At 44.0% G+C, this 23,030-nt stretch overlaps 1 protein-coding gene across 1 annotated transcript; it reads right to left on the bottom strand.

Annotated features, from left to right (window-relative positions):
• Positions 1 to 2,019: 2,019 nt before the first annotated feature.
• LOC123120468 (putative pentatricopeptide repeat-containing protein At3g08820) lies at positions 2,020 to 3,998 on the bottom strand. The gene has a single exon (XM_044540470.1). It carries the CDS (start codon positions 3,971 to 3,973, stop codon positions 2,030 to 2,032), a length of 1,944 nt encoding a protein of 647 aa, XP_044396405.1. The 5' UTR covers positions 3,974 to 3,998; the 3' UTR covers positions 2,020 to 2,029.
• Between the last annotated feature and the right edge of the window lie 19,032 nt (positions 3,999 to 23,030).

Below are 23,030 nucleotides of genomic sequence, written 5' to 3'. Positions count from 1 at the left end.
TGAAGTTGCTGTTGTATATGTTTGAAATGATGTCTGGGTTGAAAGTCAACTTTCAAAAAAGTGAGATTTTGACTGTGGGGGGAGATGATGCTGTGATTAAGCAATATGCCGACCTCTTCAATTGTGATATAGGTAGCTTCCCCATCAAATATCTGGGCATGCCCGTTAGTTATACCACCTTGAGAAACTCTGATTGGGAGTTCATTGTCTGCAAATATCTAAAGAGATTTGAAGCTTGGGTGGGCAATGCTGCCTCCACGGGAGGGAGACACACTTTATTAGACTCTGTTGTCACCCAGTTATCGCTGTATCATATGTCTATGTGGTTGATGAACAAGACGTTCATTGAAAAATTGGATAAGCATAGAAGAAGATTCTTCTGGCAAGGGTGTAACAAGAAGAAAAGATATTACCTTGTGAAATGGAGTAGAATCTGCAGATCTAAAGAGAAGGGCGGTCTAGGGATTAAAGACCTGCGCAAACAGAATATCAGTCTGATGGTAAAATGGTGGTGGAAGCTAGAAACACAAAGTGGGGTGTGGCAAGATATTGTTCGTGCTCGTTACTTGCGGAATAGGACAGTAGCTGATGTTGGCCTAAGATTTTCTGACTCTCCTTGTTGGAAAGCCCAGTCAAGGAAATTTATATGGCTGGTAGGAAGATTAATATTGAATCTGGGAACATTGCTAGGGTGTGGAGTGATCCTATTAACGGACTGCTTCCGTTCAAGGATCAATACCCTCAGCTATTTGACATTTGCAATATTCCTGAATGTACTATCAAACAAGTGTTCGCTGTGGAAACTGGTTCCTTTTTCAGACGAAGGCTCACTCCTGCTTTACATGAACAGTGGGGGGTCGTTTTAGATATCTTACTGACAAAGAGGATCGGGTGGTTTGGAGCTTGAACCAGAATGGTAAATTTAGCACCAAATCTGTTTATAAGTGGCTTGAAAAACCTCTCAATGGGTGTCATTATAAATGGATTTGGAAGGCCAAAATTCCACTTAAGATCAAAAAAAAATTGTGGCAACTTTCTCAAGACGCGGTGCTGACTAGGCAGGTGATGCGCCATAGGAAATGGCCTGGGAACCCTGTGTGTTCATTTTGTAACGAAATAGAGACTTCCCAGCACCTGTTCTTTACCTGCTCAGTTGCTAGAGTGGTGTGGCGATCTATTGGGGTGGCTATTGGCACCGATAAATGTCCTGATAACTATTGGCATTTTTTTGCTTGGTGTTATACCTTTCTTCCAGGAGGGGAGAAATACTATACGGTTGGTCTTGCAGCCGCTTGCTGGGCAATCTGGCTTGCTCGCAATAAGGCTACCTTTAAGAAAAAGCAAATTAAGTCTCCTTTTGAAATCGTGTTCTCCATGTGTTCTTTTCTGTTGTATTGGACAGGGCTGCAGAAGGGTGACGACGCCGACAAGCTACGCTCAGGTGCCGAGATGATCAGGGCCAACACGATGCAGCTGATGAGACTTTGCGGGGCTGCCGCCCAGCCGATTGGAGGAGCTTGAAATGCGCTGTGGACTCATGCTGCTTTGGCGCGGGACGAAATGGGCGTGCTGCTGGGAGGGCCATCTTCCTTCATAGTAGCTTTTCTTTTTCGCTTGTGATACTTTGGTGTGTTAGCCTGTATCTCTTTCTGGGTTTGCTGGAGCTTGGTGCTCTTGGACTGTATGTGTTACCAGGTTTTCGCCCCACAGCGTTCGAGTCGACGGCGACCGAATGACAGTGGGTTTCTTGGTAATGCTTGAACTCGCCTTACCTCTTTCCCTTTTCCTGACTCTGTATTCGGAACTGGTTGTATTTCCGTTGTTTTTGCAATGGAAAGGGGTAATGCCCGGTTCAAAAAAAAAAAAGATAGCCCCTTCTTGCTCTTATTCTTATTCTCATTTGGTGGAATACAAGAGTCCTAAAGCTCTTGTTTTCCAAGTGAAAATTGCCTATCTAGCTGGCTCAAATTTAGTAGTCAAAGGGACTCCAACCTGCTCAAAATTGTAACTACACACCACTTCTCTATTTCTACCAGTAGTCATTACAAGAGCAACAACCATCTTTGAAACAATGAAACCGATTGTTATCCCGAACAATGATCTCCCGATGAGTTATCCTTGATATTAGTTTGATAGCAGTGTGACAGTCGGTGCATACCCTAAGGTTCTTGGTGACCCTAATGACCTCCCCTGGTTGGGTAGTGAGAAGGCAAAATGCAATGGCAAGTTTCTCGCTGTGATAAACTAGAGTGTGCTCCTTCTCCTCATCTTCAACGTCGAACATCACCACATCTGTAGTTGGTTTGTAACCCATAGTTTTCATTTCCATGCCTAATTCATCTAGCTTTTGGTAAATCTGATCCATGTGGGGATGCGACTTGTCTCCAACACGGAACTCGTGGACCTTACCACTAAACTCAACCCAGCTATATGCACGGACCTTTTCAACCCCTTTCACCTTCATGTCCGATCTAAGCTTTGCAGCATCCTCCCATCTGTTGCTGTTAGAGTATATGTTCGAGAGCATGACATAATTCCCTGAATTCCGGGGCTCAAGCAGGATGAGCTGCTTCAAGACATGTTCTGCAAGCTCTGCGTCTCGGTGAATCTTGCAGCCACCAAGAAGTGCTCCCCACACGACAGCGTTTGCCTGCATTGGCATATCATCAATAAGCTGATGGGCTTCCTGGAGCAACCCAGCGCGACTGAGCAGGTCGACCATACAACCATAGTGCTCAATCCTAGGTGTGATGTTGTATAACTGAGTCATGTTATGGAAGTACCGCCGTCCATCTTTTACAAGGCCGGTATGAGTACAGTTGCAGAGAATGCTGATGAAAGTATTGTCATTCAGTTTCATGCCTGACTTCTCCATATGGCCGACAAGGGCAAATCCAACCTTACCATGCCCAGTCAGGCCCAGCCCCAAGATCATCGCGTTCCAAACAACAATGTCCCTCTTCCTCATCTGCTGGAACACAACCCATGCCTCGCCTGTGCTCCCACACTTGGCATACATATCAATTAGCGCAGTCCCTAGAACTGGGTTGTCAAGAAACTCATCCCAGTCCATCGTCCTGACTGCCTGCCGTCCCATATCAAGTGCACCCAGCCGTGTGCAAGCTGAGAGCGCCCCTACCACCGTGTAGCAATCTGGCTTCACTCCCTGAGTCTGCATTGCAAAGAAGAGCTCAAGAGTCTCTTGGGGGTGCCCGTTGGAAGCATATCCCCCGACCATAGCACCCCAAGCTACAGCATCCTTCTCCGGCATCTTGTCGAACACCTCCCTTGCCCTCGCCATCTCGCCGCACTTGACATACATATCTACCGCCGCAGTTGCCACAAACACGCTGCCCGCAACCCCCTCTGCTTGTGCCGCCCTCCACACCGCCTCCCCAGTGCCCAAGTCCGCGACCCGGGCGCATGCCGTCAGGACCCGCACGGCCGTGAAGCTGTCCGGGCGCATCCCGCTCGCGAACGCGTCCCTCGCGACGGCGACGGCCTCCCTGACGCGCCCCGCGTTCATGTACGCGGTGATGAGCGCGGTCCAGGAGACCGTGTTGGGGCAGCGCATTTCGTCGAACACGCTCCGCGCATGGTCCAGGAGGTCGCATTTCGCGTAGAGGTTGAGGAGGGAGGTGAGGACGTAGGGGTTGGAGTGGGAAGGGAGCTTGAGGGAGCGGGCGTGGAGCTGCTCGCCGACGGGGAGAGGGTTGGGGAGGCGGGAGGCGGACTTGAGGGCGCATGGCAAGGTCAGGTGGGAGGGGACGGGAAGGAGGGAATGTAGGCGGAGGGCGTGGACGTGGAGGCCGGAGGAGGAGAGCGCGCGGAGGAGGAGCGGGGAGAGGTCGGCGAGGAGGTCGAGCCGGAGGAGGCTGCCGTGGAGCAGTTTTACGGTGAGGGGTGGGAGGCGATCGCTGGAGCTGACGCCCTGGAGGAGGACGCGGTGTATCGCCGCGGCGGCGCTCGACATGAAATTGCCAAGCTCCGGGGTTGAATGCTTTGTGGGACTGGTTTTGTACGGAGTTAATTGCATGTTGGTACCACGCTTGCGCATCTACTCACGAGTCAGTACGAGTACTCGTGCATGTCGCAGTTCAGTATCACTGTTCGGTCTAACTGTTACAAACTAGACCGACAGCCGTATAAGTGAGTATTGACCACGTATCTGACAGACGAGGCCCACCTGTCAGGTGACACGGTGGCCAGTCGGCGCGTGCCCGGCGCGCTGACTAGGACGAGGCCGGTGCGGTCGGTCTATATGGGCTCGGTCGGCTCGGTCGATGGTCGGCCTCACTCTCGCTCGACCTCACTCTCACTCTCGCTCTCCCTCCTCTCTCCGATTCGCCGCCGCCCGCCGCCGCCGCCACCTGAACCGGCTCGCCGTCGCGCCATGGAGGACGAGAGCAGCCAGGACTCAAGCGTGCAATATATGAACCTCTCCGACGACAAAGCCATGCATTACCGGGTGAGTTGTAGAGTTAGGGTTAGGGTTGGGTTATCTGATTTGTGGGGATTGGATTTGATTTGGGGATTTTCTTTTCCTTTTGATCCTGTAGATCCCTGCTAGCATTGAAGACCAAGACTACAGTGGCATTGAAACATCACCCAGAGTTCTTTGCCATCAACATGGTGTGGCGGTTGAGAGGCGTGTAGCATTTGAAGCATTTAACACGGGCAGGAGGTTCTTAGTCTGTCCTAAGAGTGTAAGATTCTGTCGAAACTCTGTGTTAATTGTATTGTTTAATCTAGCCATGTGCATATCCAGTCGAGTGCATAGAATTCATGTTCTTTAATCTAGTCATGTGCTGATGCACATTGTTTAATGAGTACTCTTGTTTAATTGGGTAGCTGTGATGGTCATTTTGTAGCCATTTAGTACTACTGATGCTAATCAGTGGATTAGAAAATTTGTTGATGCTTTCCATGTATATTTAATTTGGCCAGTAATTTTATAATTGGTCAACAGCTTAGTTTGCAGTGCAGTGCAGATAATCATTGTTTAGCTCACAAGAATACTCAAAGTTCATTGTTTAAAGCCAGTTTATTGCTTAAATAATTTGCCTAGGAGATTGATTTTGCACATGCTATGGTTGTTTATATTGCAGGAAGATGACAACTGTGGTATTGTTCTCTGGGTTGACCCAGAGTGGCCTCCTACATTGCAGAATGCCTTGTTGAAGCTATGAGAAATGTATCATGATAGCAAGAGTGCTAGGAGGAAGGATAACCTACAGAGTTCACTCACTATTCACCATTTGACTGAAGAAAATAAATAATCTAGAGGCCAACTATGACAAATTGGTTGAAGATGTGCACCAACTATTCAATGCTCAAGAGGATAGGATGGTAGATTTCAGCTATTTGCAGGCTAAGATGCAGAATGTGCATGTTTCTGATTCAGTTGTATCTGACATGAAGACAGAGATGGGGAAGAAAGATGCAGGAGAAGTATAAAGTATTGATGAACCTGACACAATCTCAAGGCACTTGCATCAGGAACCTGAAGTTCAATCATCTAAAAGAGAAGGAAGTGCTTAGTACATCCACCAGGAACCTGCAATTCCAGGTTGATGAACTCAAAAAATCTGAGGAAAAGCTCACCCAGGAGAACACCCAGCTGCTCCTTCACATGGGTGATCTCAAGAAGGGGCATGACAAGCTCACAGCAAGGAGGTATCAGCTAAAGATTCAGATTGCTGAACTGTTGAAGTCAGAGGAGAAGAACACGCAGAAATTGAAGGGGATCCTGGACATCTTGTCAGAATGAAGATGTAGAGGAAGAGCAAGAGCAAGATCCAGATCAACATGAAGAAGAAGAATGCTTGCTCTGCTGACCTTTTGTGAAGTATGGTGTTGTTGTGAACTAAGTTATGTACTATGGATGTGTAGTTGTTGTGAACCACTATGTTGTTGCTTTAAGTTGTTGTGAACCACTATGGTGTTGTGATGAACCACTATGTTGTTGCTGTGAACCACTATGTTGTTGCTTTAAGTTGTGGTGAACCACTATGTTGTTGCTGTGAACCACTATGTTAACTCTTAGTTGGTGTGAACCACTATGTTAATCAATATGTTGTTGTTGTGAACCAGTATGTTAACTCTTAGTTGCTGCTTGTCTTAGTTGCTTGAACCAAGATATTGAACTCTTTTATGATTTTAGTTGCTTGTCTTGTTGAACCAAGATGTTGAACTCTTTTATGATTTGAGTTGCCGTCATAGTGGGGCTGCCTCATAGTGGTTACTCTACTCATTTAGGGTCCGTCGACGTCGAGAACCCCCTAAACCAAAGTGGTTAGGCATTTAGGCTCCGTCGATGTCGAGAACCACCTAAACCAAAGTGGTTAGGCATTTAGGCTCCGTCGACGTCGAGAACCCCCTAAACCAAAGTGGTTAGGCATTTAGGGTCCGTCGACGTCGAGAACCCCCTAAACCAAAGTGGTTAGGCATTTAGGCTCCGTCGATGTCGAGAACCCCCTAAACCAAAGTGGTTAGGTATTTAGGCTCCGTCGACGTCGAGAACCCCCTAAACCAAAGTGGTTAGGCATTTAGGCTCCGTCGATGTCGAGAACCCCCTAAACCAAAGTGTTTAGGCATTTAGGGTCCGTCGACGTCGAGAACCCCCTAAACCAAAGTGGTTAGGCATTTAGGCTCCGTCGATGTCGAGAACCCCCTAAACAAAAGTGGTTAGGTATTTAGGCTCCGTCGACGTCGAGAACCCCCTAAACCAAAGTGGTTAGGCATTTAGGCCCCGTCGACGTCGAGAACCCCCTAAACCAAAGTGGTTAGGCATTTAGGCTAGTCATCAAATTTCATCACCAAACATTGACAAGGCCAACAAAACTAATCATCAAATCATTATCAAACCTTAACATTGCCAAGAACACTAATCATCAAATCTCATAATCAAACCTTAACATTGCCAATAACACTAATCATCAAATCATCATCAAACCTTAACATTGCCAAATTGATAGCATAACATTGCCCATAACACTAAGATAGTTGATAGCAATTCAGTACACTCAAACATAATCATCCAACCAGTTTGACTTGTTGGTTCAGTACAATCAAACCTAAGCATCCAACCATGGTTCAGGACACAAAACATTGATCAGTACCATAGTTTTGAGAAACAACAACTCATTACACTCATCTGTTACCACTAGGAGAAAACCAGGTCATCCAACCAGTGTGACTTCTTGGAGCAGAAGATGTAGAAGGAGTTGCATATCTTGGGGCAGCGAATGGCCTTGCACCACTAGTTGATGGCTTTGAACTTGCATGAGACCTTGCTCCAGATCTTGCACCAGTCCTTGCACAAGACCTTGCACCAGACCTTGCAGGTGGAGGCTGTGATCTTGGTGCAGGCTGGGATCTTGCAGGTGGAGGCTGCTGCTGTGATCTTGCAGGTGGGGGCTGTGATCTTGCAGGTGTAGGTTGCTGCTGTGACCTCTTGGTCTTGCAAAAAGAAGTGAGATTGGTATTAGTAGACAACATTAAAATATTAACAAATGCACTAGTCAACTAATACAAAAGAAGTGAGATTTGGTATTACCACATGCTTGTTTTTCCTCATAGCCAAATCTGGTTTCAATTGCTTCAGGCAGTTGGTGTATCTATGGCCTTGGAGACCACAGTTAGAGCATGCTATTGTGGCCATTCTACTGCTGTCCTTTGGCTTTGGCACTTCAAACTTGCCATTGATCCTCTTCTCTTGCTTTCTTCCTCTCCTAACATGAAATTCTGGTGGCTCTATGTCTGGTCCATGTGTCCTTATCCAGTCATGTTCACCAGGAACAGGAAAGATCATAGGTTCATATGCTGCCACATAAAATGGTTTTTTGAAGAATTTACAAACAAAGTCCTCTGGAAACCTCTTGGCCTTGTTAATTGTTGAAATTGCATGGTTGCATGGTAGGCCACTGAGGTCCTATTTTCTGCAACCACATGTATGATTATCCAAGTTCACAGGGTGTGTTTGCTGCCCACTGGTCACTTGCCATAAATTAACACCAGCTTGAATGGGTTTGCAGTATCTGGCCCTCTCCTTTTCCAGCTCTAGCTTCTCAGCATAATATGGTGTGATCTCCCAGAAAGCTGCCTCTCCTCTCTCTCTATTCCTATGCCACCTCACCATTTGCTTGTCCTTAATACCATCAACCATAGTCCTAATAGGCTTTTTCCTAAAATCAAGGATATACTTATTGAACACCTCATATAGGTTGTTAACAACCAAATTTGTCTTGCAGTTAGTGCCAAAAGCATGGCTAGCCCATGTTTTCTTAGGAATTGCATTAAGCCAGATCCAAGCATCCTCACACTCATTTCTCAAATCATTCATAGCAATATTAAACTTATGTTCATTGTAAGCATAACTGGCATTATCCATGCATTTCTTTAGATCTTCCCCCCTAAAACCAGCATTCTGGAAATTTGCATATAAGTGTCTAAGACAATATCTCTGGTGGAAGTTTGGAAATACTCTATTCACTGCATTGAGTAGCCCCTGTTGAAATTACACAGCAAACTAAGCTACTGACTATAGTTGAAGATAGACAACAAACTATGTACTTACCTTCTGTCTATCTGACATGATGGTATAAGGACCAAATTGGCCAACTTCTCCTCCTAGACATATCTTGAGTTGGTGCAGAAACTAACACCAATTTGCTGTATCCTCCTGACCAACAATGGCAAATGCAATTGGAAAAATGTTATTATTGCCATCTTTGCCAGTGGCAGCAAGGATCTGTGCACCTGTGGTCAGCTTAATAAAGCATCCATCAACACCTATTTTGCAAAAAAAAAGAACAAATTATGTCAGTACATAGCAAAGAAACTAAAGCAAAGGTTTAATCATGTACATAGCAATGAAACTAAAGCAAAGAAACAACTAACTAACCAATGAAAGGTCTGCATCCATTGAGAAATCCCTCCCTTGCTCCATTTAAGCAGAAAAACATTGCATGAAACCTTGGCCCTGGATGTGGTATTTTTTTTGTTGCTTTAGGAACTAGAGTTGTAACTACAACCCTACTTCCAGGGTTTGTCTACATGATGGTTGCTGCATAGTCCCTTAGCCTGGGATACTGCTTCTTGTGCTCTCCTAAGACAGCTTCCACAGCTAGGTTTTTGGCCCTATAGGCCATGTGCTTAGGAACCTCAACACCATACTTCTCCTAGCAGGCATCAATCAGAGTTTGTATGCTAGTGGTTGGATCAGACCTGAACTATGACTCATATGTCTTTGCAAGCAACTTTGCACTAAACCTGGAAGACTCTGTAGTTGTAGGGCAAGTGTGCTCCAGGTTCATTTTTTATAGCAAAGGTCTTTTCACCTTTGATCACAGCAGCAACAATGTGGAACTGACAGTGCTCATTTCTGCAACATGCAATGATCTTTGGTCAGAGTTTCTATGATATCTGAAATCTCTTGCCTGTGAAATGTGCAAGCTCAACAGAGCATCTCTGAATTGCTGCTGATTTGTGAAGCACATGTACTTACATAATTGCTGGTGTGGGTGCTCCATTTTTTCATTGAACCATATCCTAGGTTTTCTTTTCTGTGCCCTACTCTTCTTTCCTGTAGGACAAATTGCAGTGGCTCATGCCCATCATCTTCACTATCCATCAGCCAACTAGTTTCTTCTTCATCTGATGAAGGAATGAAATATTTCTTCACCTCCTTTAAAACACTAGAATGTGTTCTAGTGGTGGGGCACCTCCTAATTGGCAGCTTCTGTCTCTTCTTTGGAGGTTCTACCTGCAACTGTTGAGCTAACTCCACATTCAAGCTCTCCTCCCTCTCTTCATCCCCACTCTCTTCCTCCTCCCTCTCAAACAGATCCTCAACCTCAGTGTCACCCTCATAATGCAGTTGTTCCTCCTCTTCTGACTCATCATCTGAATATTCATCTTGATCATCTGCTAGTTGTTCCTCATCTGCTTGTCTCTTTCCATCTATTATCTCTGTGTCTTGAGAAATCATGTACTTCTCCAAGTAGTTGTCACTGTCATATGCCCCTTCTGAATTATCACTACTGTAATATCCCTCCTCCAACAAAACTTCATCCTCCATCACAGATTTCAGCTTTTGTTTACCTAGATTTTTGCTCTCTTGTGTGCAAAAACCACTAGCTTCAACATTGGTACTACTGCTGCCCTGACTATTAAAACAACCCCTTGGTCATCAACAGCAAGCACAGCTGGCTCACTGAGATCATACACAACGGGTGGTGCATAAAGAATGGTTTGTAGTTCAGCATTTCTCTGAATTGCAGCACTGTCAGTGGCTGTTGCTCTAACTAACAGATTCAAAACTAAAGTATGCTCATGCTGCTTCTTAATTTGCTGCAATTTAATGTTTGTGTCAATCAAGTCTAGGCCATGCTCTCTCTGCTCTCCTATGCATGTGTTCTCCATGTGATACAATTCATCAAAGAATGTAAATCCTTGTGTATGCAACAGTGCATACAGATTGAGAAAAGTGACATCAGAACTGCATATCTTCCTATCCAAATTATGTAGGGCATCAAAGTGAATCCTAACATCCCAGATAGCCTCCTCCACACTACAAGTGCCAACAAATTTGGACATTTTCGTTAACACTAACCCTAGCCCCCAAATTGGAAGAAAGAACAGAGGAGAGGGGGGAGGACTTACAGCACTCCACCACATCCATGGGTCCAGTGATGGCTCGTGAAAGGGTTGGCGACCCAGATCTCTGCCATCCGCAGGCGCTGCTCCATGGTCAGTGGGGTCTCCTCCATTTCTTCCTCGCCGCTCGAGTAGTACGACGAACTGTCGCCGTCGCCCTCAGCCAATCCTGGGTGCACATCGGCCCCGAGGCCAGGAAGATCTCCGTACCCGCCCACACCGCCACCGCTGCTCGAGCCGCCGCCTACACCGCCGCCGCCCGGATTCACCGTCGCCATTGACACAGAGGACCACGGGGAGGAGAGGGAGAGGGGAATGAGAGTTAGGGTTCGAACCGGCGGCTCGGTTCGACCTAGCCCGTTAGGTCGGACTCGTCCGAGTTAGCGACCCGTCCACGCGCCGATTCGGCCAGCGTGTCACCTGACATGTGGGCCTGACCTGTCGGATACGCGGTCAATATGCGCTTATACGCTCCTTAGCCCGTTATGCACCACTTAGGCCCTGAGTTGGTACTGAACTGCGACATGCAAGAGTAGTGGTACTGACTCGTGAGTAGGTGCGCAAGTGTGGTACCAACATGCAATTAACTCTTTTGTACGGAAATTCTATTTTGTACTAGTACATGCATGCAATGACCCACTGTTTTTTAGGGGTGAAATCACTTTATTTTTTTGCGGGGGAAAGGAAATTTTTCATTACTCAAGGAGGCTTCTCAACCGCACAAAGGTTTACAACGAAGTCCATCCCAGAGTACAACCACACTGCGATCCGTGGGGTGCTTCGGCCATACATGGCCAGCTCATGGCTAACTTTATTCTCTGAACGTCTACAATGACTAAACAAGATCTCCCTCTTCGTTGACATGGCTAGGCTCCATATCTCCTCCACGAGAATACGATGCTGCGATCGATCCGCCACATGTGTTGTGAGCATACATACCGCTTCAACACTATCCAGCTCCACCAAAATGGGCAGGCTAGTCCGGTGCATGATACGTCTCCAACATCTCTATAATTTTTGATTGCTCCATGCTATATTATCTACTATTTTGGACATTATTGGGCTTTATTATTCACTTTTATATTATTTTTGGGACTAACCTATTAACCGGAGGCCCAGCCCAAAATTGTTGTTTTTGCCTATTTCAGAGTTTCACAGAAAAGGAAAGTCAAACGGAGTCCAAACGGAATGAAACCTTCGGGAACGTGATTTTTAGGAAGATTATGATCCGGGAGACTTGGACCCTACGTCAAGAAACAAAGGAGGAGGCCACGAGGTAGGGGGGCGCACCCACCCCCCCAGGGCGCACCCTCCACCCTAATGGGCCCCCTGTTGCTCCACCGACGTACTCCTTCCTCCTATATATACCTACGTACCCCCAAACGATCAGATACGGAGCCAAAAACCTAATTCCACTGCCGCAACCTTCTGTACCCACGAGATCCCATCTTGGGGCCTGTTCCGGAGCTCCGCCGGAGAGGGCATCCATCACGGAGGGCTTCTACATCAACACCATAGCCTCTCCGATGAAGTGTGAGTAGTTTACTTCAGACCTTCAGGTCCATAGTTAGTAGCTAGATGGCTTCTTCTCTCTTTTTGGATCTCAATACAATGATCTCCCCCTCTCTCGTGGAGATCTATTCGATGTAATCTTATTTTTGCGGTGTGTTTGTTGAGACCGATGAATTGTGGGTTTATGATCAAGATTATCTATGAACAATATTTGAATCTTCTCTGAATTCTTTTATGTATGATTGGTTATCTTTGCAAGTCTCTTCGAATTATTATTTTGGTTTGTCCTACTAGATTGGTCTTTCTTGCAATGGGAGAAGTGCTTAGCTTTGGGTTCAATATTGCGGTGTCCTTTCCCAGTGACAGTAGGGGCAGCAAGGCACGTATTGTATTGTTGCCATCGAGGATAACAAGATGGTTTTTTTTTATCATATTGCATGAATTTATCCCCCTACATCATGTCATCTTGCTTAAGGCGTTACTCTGTTTTCATGAACTTAATACTCTAGATGCATGCTGGATAGCGGTCAATGAGTGAAGTAATAGTAGTAGATGCATGCAGGAGTCGGTCTACTTGTCTCGGACGTGATGCCTATATACATGATCATACCTAGATATTCTCATAACTATGCTCAATTCTGTCAATTGCTCGACAGTAATTCGTTCACCCACCGTAAAATATTTATGCTCTTGAGAGAAGCCACTAGTGAAACCTATGGCCCCCGGGTCTACTTTCCATCATATTAATCTCCCTACAACAAGCTATTTCTGGTGCCGTCTTTATTTTGCTTTCTTTACTTTGCATCTTTATTACAAAAATACCAAAAATATTATCCTATCATATCTATCAGATCTCACTCTCGTAAGTGACTGTGAAGGGATTGACAACCCCTTATCGCGTTGGTTGCGAGGATTTATTTGTATTGTGCAGGTGCGAGGGACTCGCGCGTAGCCTCCTACTGGATTGATACCTTGGTTCTAAAAAACTGAGGGAAATACTTACGCTACTTTGCTGCATCACCCTTTCCTCTTCAAGGGAAAACCAACACAATGCTCAAGAGGTAGCAAGAAGGATTTCTGGCTCCGTTGCCGGGGAGGTCTACGCAAAAGTCAACATACCAAGTACCCATCACAAACCCTTATCTCCCACATTACATTATTTGCCATTTGCCTCTTGTTTTCCTCTCCCCCACTTCACCCTTGCCGGTTTATTCGCCCTCTCTTTTTCGTTCGCCTTCCTCTTTTTGCCCTTCGCTCTCTGTCGTTATGTCTAAAATTGGGGAAATTATTGCCGATATGGACAATAATAATATCATAGAAAATTCTGATGCTCCTGCTGAAGAACCCCCTACCTTGCATACAAAAAGATTTCAAATTGGTAGTGGTAATATCATTGGAAAAGGAGTTATCCAAGATTTCTTTACTTGTGCTGGTGCTTTGCCTTCTATGGGCGGTTCTATTCTCCATAGAACTAGTAGTCTTGCGGACGCTATTGCCATGCTTATAGTTGAACTTGAAAGGCAATTTATGCACATGCATCCTTGCATACAAAGAATTTTCCTAGAATTCTCTAATATTGAGCATTCTTCTGTTAAGCGTGCCGCCACTATCTTTTTGGCTCATGAGTTTAGATTCATAATAAAAGAGGCCAAAGAAATCTTTGCACATTATTGGGTAGATGCTAGTCATCCTCCCATTGAAGCTATCCTTTTTAATCAAGAAGATATGATGCGTTTACAATCTTTGGATCATATTGCTTATAACGAAAATCTTAGGAAAAAGGTTCCCGCCGATGTTCTAGTTGATAGAATTTCCGAGCTTAATGATGATTTTGCTATTCAGAATAATGGATTAGGTTTTCCTCTTGAACAAAGGCTTGTGACTTTTTTCCAAAAGAATGCTCTTAATGATGAATTGGTTGTGCAATACAAAGGGCCTAGGGAGGAACCCATACCTCCCGAGATTGATCTTGGGGACTTTTGTCCCATTAAATTTAGCCCTTTTGATTATTTTTGCTTGCCCCAAAGAAAACTTGCTGCTAAACATAGAGAATATGAGAAAAGTTTTCATGACTTGCCATACCACTACTATGGCAATACCTAGATCTATCCTTACTTTTATGCCTAGCTAGGGACGTTAAACGATAGCGCTTGTTGGGAGGCAACCCAATTTTATTTTTAGTTTTTTGCTTTTTGCTTCTGTTTAGGAATAAATCTTTGTTATAGCCTCCGGTTAGATGTGTTTTTATGTTTTAATTAGTGTTTGTGCCAAGTTAAACCTATAGGATCTTCTTGGATGATAGTTATTTGATCTTGCAGAAATTTCCAGAAACTTTCTGTTCAAGAAAATAATTGTTAGAAATCACCAGAACGTGATAAAATAGTGATTCCAATTGCTGCTGATCAATAAACAAATTTACTAGGTCTTCCTATTTTGGCTGATTTTTTGGAGTTCCAGAAGTTTGCGTTAGTTACAGATTACTACAGACTGTTCTGTTTTTGACAGATTCTGTTTTTCGTGTGTTGTTTGCTTATTTTGATGAATCTATGGCTAGTAAAACAGTTTATAAACCATAGAGAAGTTGTAATACAGTAGGTTTAACACCAATATAAATAAAGAATGAGTTCATTACAGTACCTTGAAGTGGTCTTTTGTTTTCTTTCGCTAACGGAGCTCACGAGATTTCTGTTGAGTTTTGTGTTGTGAAGTTTTCAAGTTTTGGGTGAAAGATTTTTGATGGATTATGGAACAAGGAGTGGCAAGAGCCTAAGCTTGGGGATGCCCATGGAACCCCCAAGATAATCTAAGGACACCATAAAGCCAAAGCTTGGGGATGCCCCAGAAGACATCCCCTCTTTCGTCTACCTCCATCGGTAACTTTACTTGGAGCTATATTTTTATTCACCACATGATATGTGTTTTGCTTGGAGCATCTTGTATGATTTGAGTCTTTGCTTTTTAGTTTACCACAATCATTCTTGCTGTACACACCTTTTGAGAGAGCCATACATGATTTGGAATTTTTTAGAATACTCTATGTGCTTCACTTATATATTTTGAGTTATATAGTTTTGCTCTAGTGCTTCACTTATATCTTTTAGAGCACGGTGGTGGATTTGTTTTATAGAAACTATTGATCTCTCATGCTTCACTTAGATTATTTTGAGAGTCTTAAATAGCATGGTAATTTTCTTAAATAATCCTAATATGCTAAGCATACAAGCTTTGTAAAAATTCTTATGAGTGTGTTGAATACTAAGAAAAGTTTGATGCTTGATAATTGTTTTGAGATATAAAGATGGTGATATTAGAGTCATGTTAGTTGAGTAGTTGTGAATTTGAGAAATACTTGTGTTAAAGTTTGTGATTCCCGTAGCATGCACGTATGGTGAACCGTTATGTGATGAAGTCGGAGCATGATTTATTTATTGATTGTCTTCCTTATGAGTGGCGGTCGGGGACGAGCGATGGTCTTTTCCTACCAATCTATCCCCCTAGGAGCATGCGCGTAATACTTTGCTTTGATAACTTGTAGATTTTTGCAATAAGTATATGAGTTCTTTATGACTAATGTTGAGTCCATGGATTATACGCACCCTTCTTCCTTCCACCATTGCTAGCCTCTCTAATGCCGCGAACTTTTCGCCGGTATCATACACCCACCATAAACCTTCCTCAAAACAGCCACCATACCTACCTATCATGGCATTTCCATAGCCATTCCGAGATATATTGCCATGCAACTTTCCACGGTTCCGTTTATTATGACACGCTCCATCATTGTCATATTGCTTTGCATGATCATGTAGTTGACATTGTATTTGTGGCAAAGCCACCGTTCATAATTCTTTCATACATGTCACTCTTGATTCATTGCATATCCCGGTACACCGCTGGAGGCATTCATATAGAGTCATATTTTGTTCTAAGTATTGAGTTGTAAGAAAATAAAAGTGTGATGATCATCATTTTTAGAGCATTGTCCCAAGTGAGGAAAGGATGATGGAGACTATGATTCCCCCACAAGTCGGGATGAGACTCCGGACGAAAAATAAAGAAATAAAGAGGCCATAAAAAAAGAGAAAAGGCCCAAATAAAAAAATGAGAGAAAAAGAGAGAAGGGACAATGTTACTATCCTTTTACCACACTTGTGCTTCAAAGTAGCACCATGATCTTCATGATAGAGAGTCTCTCATTTTGTCACTTTCATATACTAGTGGGAATTTTTCATTATATAGAACTTGGATTGTATATTCCAATGATGGGCTTCCTCAAAATGCCCTAGGTCTTCGTGAGCAAGCGAATTGGATGCACACCCACTTAGTTTCCTTTGTTGAGCTTTCATATACTTATAGCTCTAGTGCATCCGTTTTATGGCAATCCCTACTCACTCACATTGATATCTATTGATGGGCATCTCCATAGCCTGTTGATACGCCTAGTTGATGTGAGACTATCTTCCCCCTTTTTGTCTTCTCCACAACCACCATTCTATTCCACATATAGTGCTATGTCCATGGCTCACGCTCATGTATTGCGTGAGGATTGAAAAAGTTTGAAAATGTCAAAAGTATGAAACAATTGCTTGGCTTGTCATCGGGGTTGTGCATGATTTAAATACTTTGTGTGGTGAAGATAGAGCATAGCCAGACTATATGAGTTTGTAGGGATAACTTTCTTTGGCCATTTTATTTTGAGAAGACATAATTGCTTCGTTAGTATGCTTGAAGTATTATTATTTTTATGTCAATATTATACTTTTGTCTTCAATCTTTCGGATCTGAATATTCATACCACAATTAAGAAGAATTACATTTGAAATTATGCCAAGTAGCACTCCGCATCAAAAATTCTGTTTTTATAATTTACCTACTCGAGGACGAGCAGGAATTAAGCTTGGGGATGCTTGATACGTCTCCAACGTATCTATAATTTTTGATTGCTCCATGCTATATTATCTACTGTTTTGGACATTATTGGGCTTTATTATTCACTTTTATATTATTTTTGGGACTAACCTATTAACCGGAGGCCCAGCCCAGAATTGCTGTTTTTTGCCTATTTCAGAGTTTCGCAGAAAAGGAATATCAAACGGAGTCCAAACGGAATGAAACCTTCGGGAACGTGATTTTTAGGAAGATTATGATCCGGGAGACTTGGACCCTACGTCAAGAAACAAAGGAGGAGGCCACGAGGTAGGGGGCGCGCCCACCCTCCCAGGGCGCGCCCTCCACCCTCGTGGGCCCCCTGTTGCTCCACCGATGTACTCCTTCCTCCTATATATACCTATGTACCCCCAAACGATCAGATACGGAGCCAAAAACCTAATTCCACCGCCGCAACCTTCTGTACCCACGAGATCCCATCTTGGGGCATGTTCCGGAGCTCCGCCGGAGAGGCTATCCATCACGGAGGGCTTCTACATCAATACCATAGCCTCTCCGATGAAGTGTGAGTAGTTTACTTCAGACCTTCGGGTCCATAGTTAGTAGCTAGATGGCTTCTTCTCTCTTTTTGGATCTCAATACAATGATCTCCCCCTCTCTCATGGAGATCTATTTGATGTAATCTTCTTTTTGCGGTGTGTTTGTTGAGACCGATGAATTGTGGGTTTATGATCAAGATTATCTATGAACAATATTTGAATCTTCTCTGAATTCTTTTATGTATGATTGGTTATCTTTGCAAGTCTCTTCGAATTATCAGTTTGGTTTGGCCTACTAGATTGGTCTTTCTTGCAATGGGAGAAGTGCTTAGCTTTGGGTTCAATCTTGCAGTGTCCTTTCCGAGTGACAGTAGGGGCAGCAAGGCACGTATTGTATTGTTGCCATCGAGGATAACAAGATGGGGTTTTTATCATATTGCATGAATTTATCCCTCTACATCATGTCATCTTGCTTAAGGCGTTACTCTGTTTTCATGAACTTAATACTCTAGATGCATGCTAGATAGCGGTCGATGAGTGGAGTAATAGTAGTAGATGCAGGCAGGAGTCGGTCTACTTGTCTAGGACGTGATGCCTATATACATGATCATACCTAGATATTCTCATAACTATGCTCAATTCTGTCAATTGCTCGACAGTAATTCGTTCACCCATCGTAAAGTACTTATGCTCTTGAGAGAAGCCACTAGTGAAACCTATGGCCCCCGGGTCTACTTTCCATCATATTAATCTCCCTACAACAAGCTATTTCTGGCGCCGTCTTTATTTTGATTTCTTTACTTTGCATCTTTATTACAAAAATACCAAAAATATCATCCTATCATATCTATCAGATCTCACTCTCGTAAGTGACCGTGAAGGGATTGACAACCCCTTATCGCATTGGTTGCGAGGATTTATTTGTATTGTGCAGGTGCGAGGGACTCGCGCGTAGCCTCCTACTGGATTGACACCTTGGTTCTAAAAAACTGAGGGAAATACTTACGCTAGTTTGCTGCATCACTCTTTCCTCTTCAAGGGAAAACCAACGCAGTGCTCAAGAGGTAGCAATGCACCGCCAGGTCCAATCCCTCTCTGCACGCAAGCAGTTCCGCCTCAAGACTGTTCTCGCATGTGCGTACTTCCCTGCATGCACTAAACACGATCTCTCCTCCTTCATCTCTAAGAATCATGCCACCTCCAGCAGCACCTGTCGACGGGACATAGCTCCCAACGGTGTTTAGCTTCGTCCAACCCGGCCTTGGGGCAATCCACCACAGCTCCTGTTGTAAGGTGGCGCTCGGGGCTGTAGCCGGCCGGGTCACATGCAGCACCATCTTCCCCCTCTTCATATCGCCATGTGGGTATTGATGGATGCATAACAGCGAGCTTATATACCCTTGCAGAAAGCGGCGAGAGACTTCTGTGGGTGGTGGACTCTTCCCATGCATTATCTCATTGCGGACGTGCCAGGATCGCCACATGGTCATGAGGACCACCCTCCGTGCCGTATCATCCAGGGGGTCCAGGAGAGTAAACAGCCACTCCGGCCCACTATTACATATTGCTTCAAGCTTCGGGATGCGCCAATCCACCTCCATGGCACGCCACAAATCTGTAGCTAGTGGGCATCTGCAAAGCGCATGGAACCCGTCCTCTCGTTCCACACATATTATGTTTGCTCTCTCAGAGCATCTCTAGCAGATCTCCTGAAACTCAAATTTAAAGAGTAAAAGTGATGTTTGGTCAAAAAAATTCAAATGCCCCCAAATTCAAACTTGGCTAAATTTGAGTTTTTGACTCTCAAATCTCAAATTTTGCCCCTTGCCGACTATATTTAGTTAGCCACAGCCACTCGGACCAAAAGTAGGAAGACATAATTTAGAGCATCTCCAACAGCTCGTCTTTCCCCAATAAAAATCAACTATAGAGAAAGTTGACACAAAAACCAAGCTCCAGCGTCCCCTAAACCCAATATTTTTAGAATCCCACCCTAAAAACACCTCGTTTTTCAGGGGGAGGATGCATCTTCCCCAATAGCGCAATCGACATTCGCAAGAGCCAACCGCCTGAATTTTCATGCCTCGGCGCCACCCTGCCTCGTGGTTGCCCGCCGCCTGACTCTTTATTGATGACCGCCACCACGCCTCACCGCCGCCCGCCACCGCAACGATGCCGCCCAACTCACTGCCGCAGTCGCCCGCCGCCGCGCAGCACCACCCAGCCTCACCGTCGCCGCTGACCACCCACACCACTGCCGCCTCGCCGCCACACGTCGCTGGCCACCAACGTCACTGATACGTCTTCGTCGTATCTATAATTTTTTATTGTTCCATGCCAATATTATACAACTTTCATATACTTTTGGCAACTTTTATACTATTTTTGGGACTAACATATTGATCCAGTGCCCAGTGCCAGTTCCTGTTTGTTGCATGTTTTATGTTTCGCAGAAACCCCATATCAAACGGAATCCAAACGGGATAAAAACAGACGGAGAATATTTTTGGAATATTTGGAGAATATGGGAGGAAGAATCAACGCGAGACGGTGCCCGAGGTGGCCACGAGGCAGGGGGCGCGCCCCTGACCCTCGAGGGCCACCCGTAAGGCGGTTGATGCCCTTCTTTGGCCGCAAGAAAGCTAATTTTTAGAAAAAAGTCACGGCGAGGATTTCAGTCCAATCGGAGTTACGGATCTCCATATATAAAAGAAACGGTGAAAGGGCAGCAAACCAAAACGCAGAAACAGAGAGAGACAGATCCAATCTCGGAGGGGCTCTCGCCCCTCCCACGCCATGGAGGCCAAGGACCAGAGGGGAAACCCTTCTCCCATCTAGGGAGGAGGTCAAGGAAGAAGAAGACGAAGGGGCCCCCTCTCCCCTTCTCTTCCGGTGGCGCCGGAACGCTGCCGTGGCCACCATCATCATCACCGCAATCTTCACCAACAACTTCACCGCCATCATCACCAACTCTTCCCCCCTCTATGCAGCGGTGTAACCTCTCTCTTACCCGCTGTAATCTCTACTTAAACATGGTGCTCAACGCTATATATTATTTCCCAATGATGTATGGCTATCCTATGATGTTTGAGTAGATCCGTTTTGTCCTATGGGTTATTTGATGATCAAGATTGGTTTGAGTTGTATGTTTTATTATTGGTGTTGTCCTATGGTGCTCTCCGTGTCGCGCAAGCGTGAGGGATTCCCGCGGTAAGGTTTGCAATATGTTCATGATTTGCTTATGGTGGGTGGCGTGAGTGACAGAAGCACAGACCCGAGTAAGTAGGTTGTTTGCGTATGGGATAAAGAGGACTTGATGCTTTAATGCTATGGTTGGGTTTTACCTTAATGATCTTTAGTAGTTGCGGATGCTTGCTAGAGTTCCAATCATAAGTGCATATGATCCAAGTAGAGAAAGTATGTTAGCTTATGCCTCTCCCTCAAATAAAATTGCAATAATGATTACCGGTCTAGTTATCGATTGCCTAGGGACAAATAACTTTCTCGTGACAAAAAGCTCTCTACTAAAACTAATTTAGTTGTGTCTTTATCTAAACAGCCCCTACTTTTTATTTACGTGCTCTTTATATTCTTGCAAACCTATCCAAAAACACCTACAAAGTACTTCTAGTTTCATACTTGTTCTAGGTAAAGCGAACGTCAAGCGTGCGTAGAGTTGTATCGGTGGTCGATAGAACTTGAGGGAATATTTGTTCTACCTTTAGCTCCTCGTTGGGTTCGACACTCTTACTTATCGAAAGAGGCTACAATTGATCCCCTATACTTGTGGGTTATCAAGACCTTTTTCTGGCGCCGTTGCCGGGGAGCAATAGCGTGGGGTGAATATTCTCGTGTGTGCTTGTTTGCTTTATCACTAAGTAATTTTTATTTGCTGTTCTTAGTTGTTCTCTATCTTTAGTTATGGATATGGAACACGAAATACCAAAAAAATTAGGTGTACTTGCTGCTCATGGAGATGGGGAACCTCCTAAAACCCTCGATGCTCATTATGTGAAAGATATTATGTACTACTTTGATAATCCTGAGAAAACCCCATTCAATTATGTTATGGGAGACACGTTGGATCAACGTGAATACTTTAGGGATTATCGCTTGACTCAAAAAGGGAAACTATTATGGGATCAAATTTATATGTTGAAGTGGTATGCTAGGCAACTATGCTTGAGATATGATTATACTCGTTGCTCTAGGATGAAGTCTCCACACCTTCTCTTTTCATGCAAATTTAATGATAATGAAACCTTGGCTTCTTATGCTAGAGGTATATATGATTACTATGATGTGGAACAAATAGAAGAATTTGTTGCTTTTATGGGTGCTTATGAAATTGAATCTATGTTCAAAGAATATGAAAATCTTTATGATGCTGTTTACAGACCTGAAAATTTAGCTATCCTTAAATATTGTTATGAGAATTATGAATACAATTCCGATATTGATGCGTTTATTGAGAAAGTCTCCGCTGTCCCAGAAGAGACTAATATTTTGCAGGAATCTATGGAAGAAGAAATTGATGAAACTGTGAGCTCATTGGATGAAAAAGATGAGGAGGAGAGCGAAGAACAAAAGGAGGAAGAGCGGATTGATCACCCGTGCCCACCTTCTAATGAGAGTAACTCTTCAACTCATACATTGTTTAATTTCCCTTCATGCTTACCGAAGGATGAATGCTATGATAATTGCTATGACCCCGTTGATTCTTTTGAAATATCCCTTTTTGATGATGCTTGCTATGCTTGTGGCCAAGATGCCAATATGAATTATGCTTATGGAGATGAACTTGCTATAGTTCCTTATGTTAAACATGAAATTGTTGTTATTGCACCCACACATATTAGTCCTATTATCTTTTTGAATTCTCCAAACTACACTATATCGGAGAAGTTTGTACTTATTAAGGATTACATTAATGGGTTGCCTTTTACTATTACACATGATGATTTTGATGAATATAATATGCATGTGCTTGCTGCTCCTACTTGCAATTATTATGAGAGAGGAACTATACCTCCACCTCTCTATGTTTCCAACATGATAAAATTGCAAGAAACTGTTTATACTATGCATTGGCCTTTGCTTTGTGTGCATGAATTGTTCTTTTATGACATGCCGATGCATAGGAAGAGAGTTAGACTTCGTCATTACATGATATATGCTACTTTGTGCTCACTACTAAATTACAAATCATTGCTAATTAAAATTGGCTTTGATATACCTTGGGATCCGGGTGGATCCATTACTTGAGCACTATATGCCTAGCTTAATGGCTTTAAAGAAAGCGCTGCCAGGGAGACAACCTGGAAGTTTTAGAGAGTCATTTATTTCTGTTGAGTGCTTTCATATAGTTTAAAAACAAAAAAAATAAAGAGGGGAACCTAAAAACTTTTTCAAAAGGAAAAGCAAAAGTGAGAA

The sequence above is a fragment of the Triticum aestivum genome, chromosome 5D, assembly GCF_018294505.1.
Source record: "Triticum aestivum cultivar Chinese Spring chromosome 5D, IWGSC CS RefSeq v2.1, whole genome shotgun sequence".
Lineage (NCBI taxonomy): Eukaryota > Viridiplantae > Streptophyta > Magnoliopsida > Poales > Poaceae > Triticum > Triticum aestivum.
The sequence above is the reverse complement of the archived record's forward strand: the minus strand, read 5'-3'. Positions and strand labels throughout refer to the sequence as shown.

Coding starts and splice junctions, on each gene's coding strand:
- LOC123120468 (XM_044540470.1), bottom strand. CDS start 3,973: ATGTCGAGCGCCGCCGCGGCGATACACCGCGTCCTCCTCCAGGGCGTC.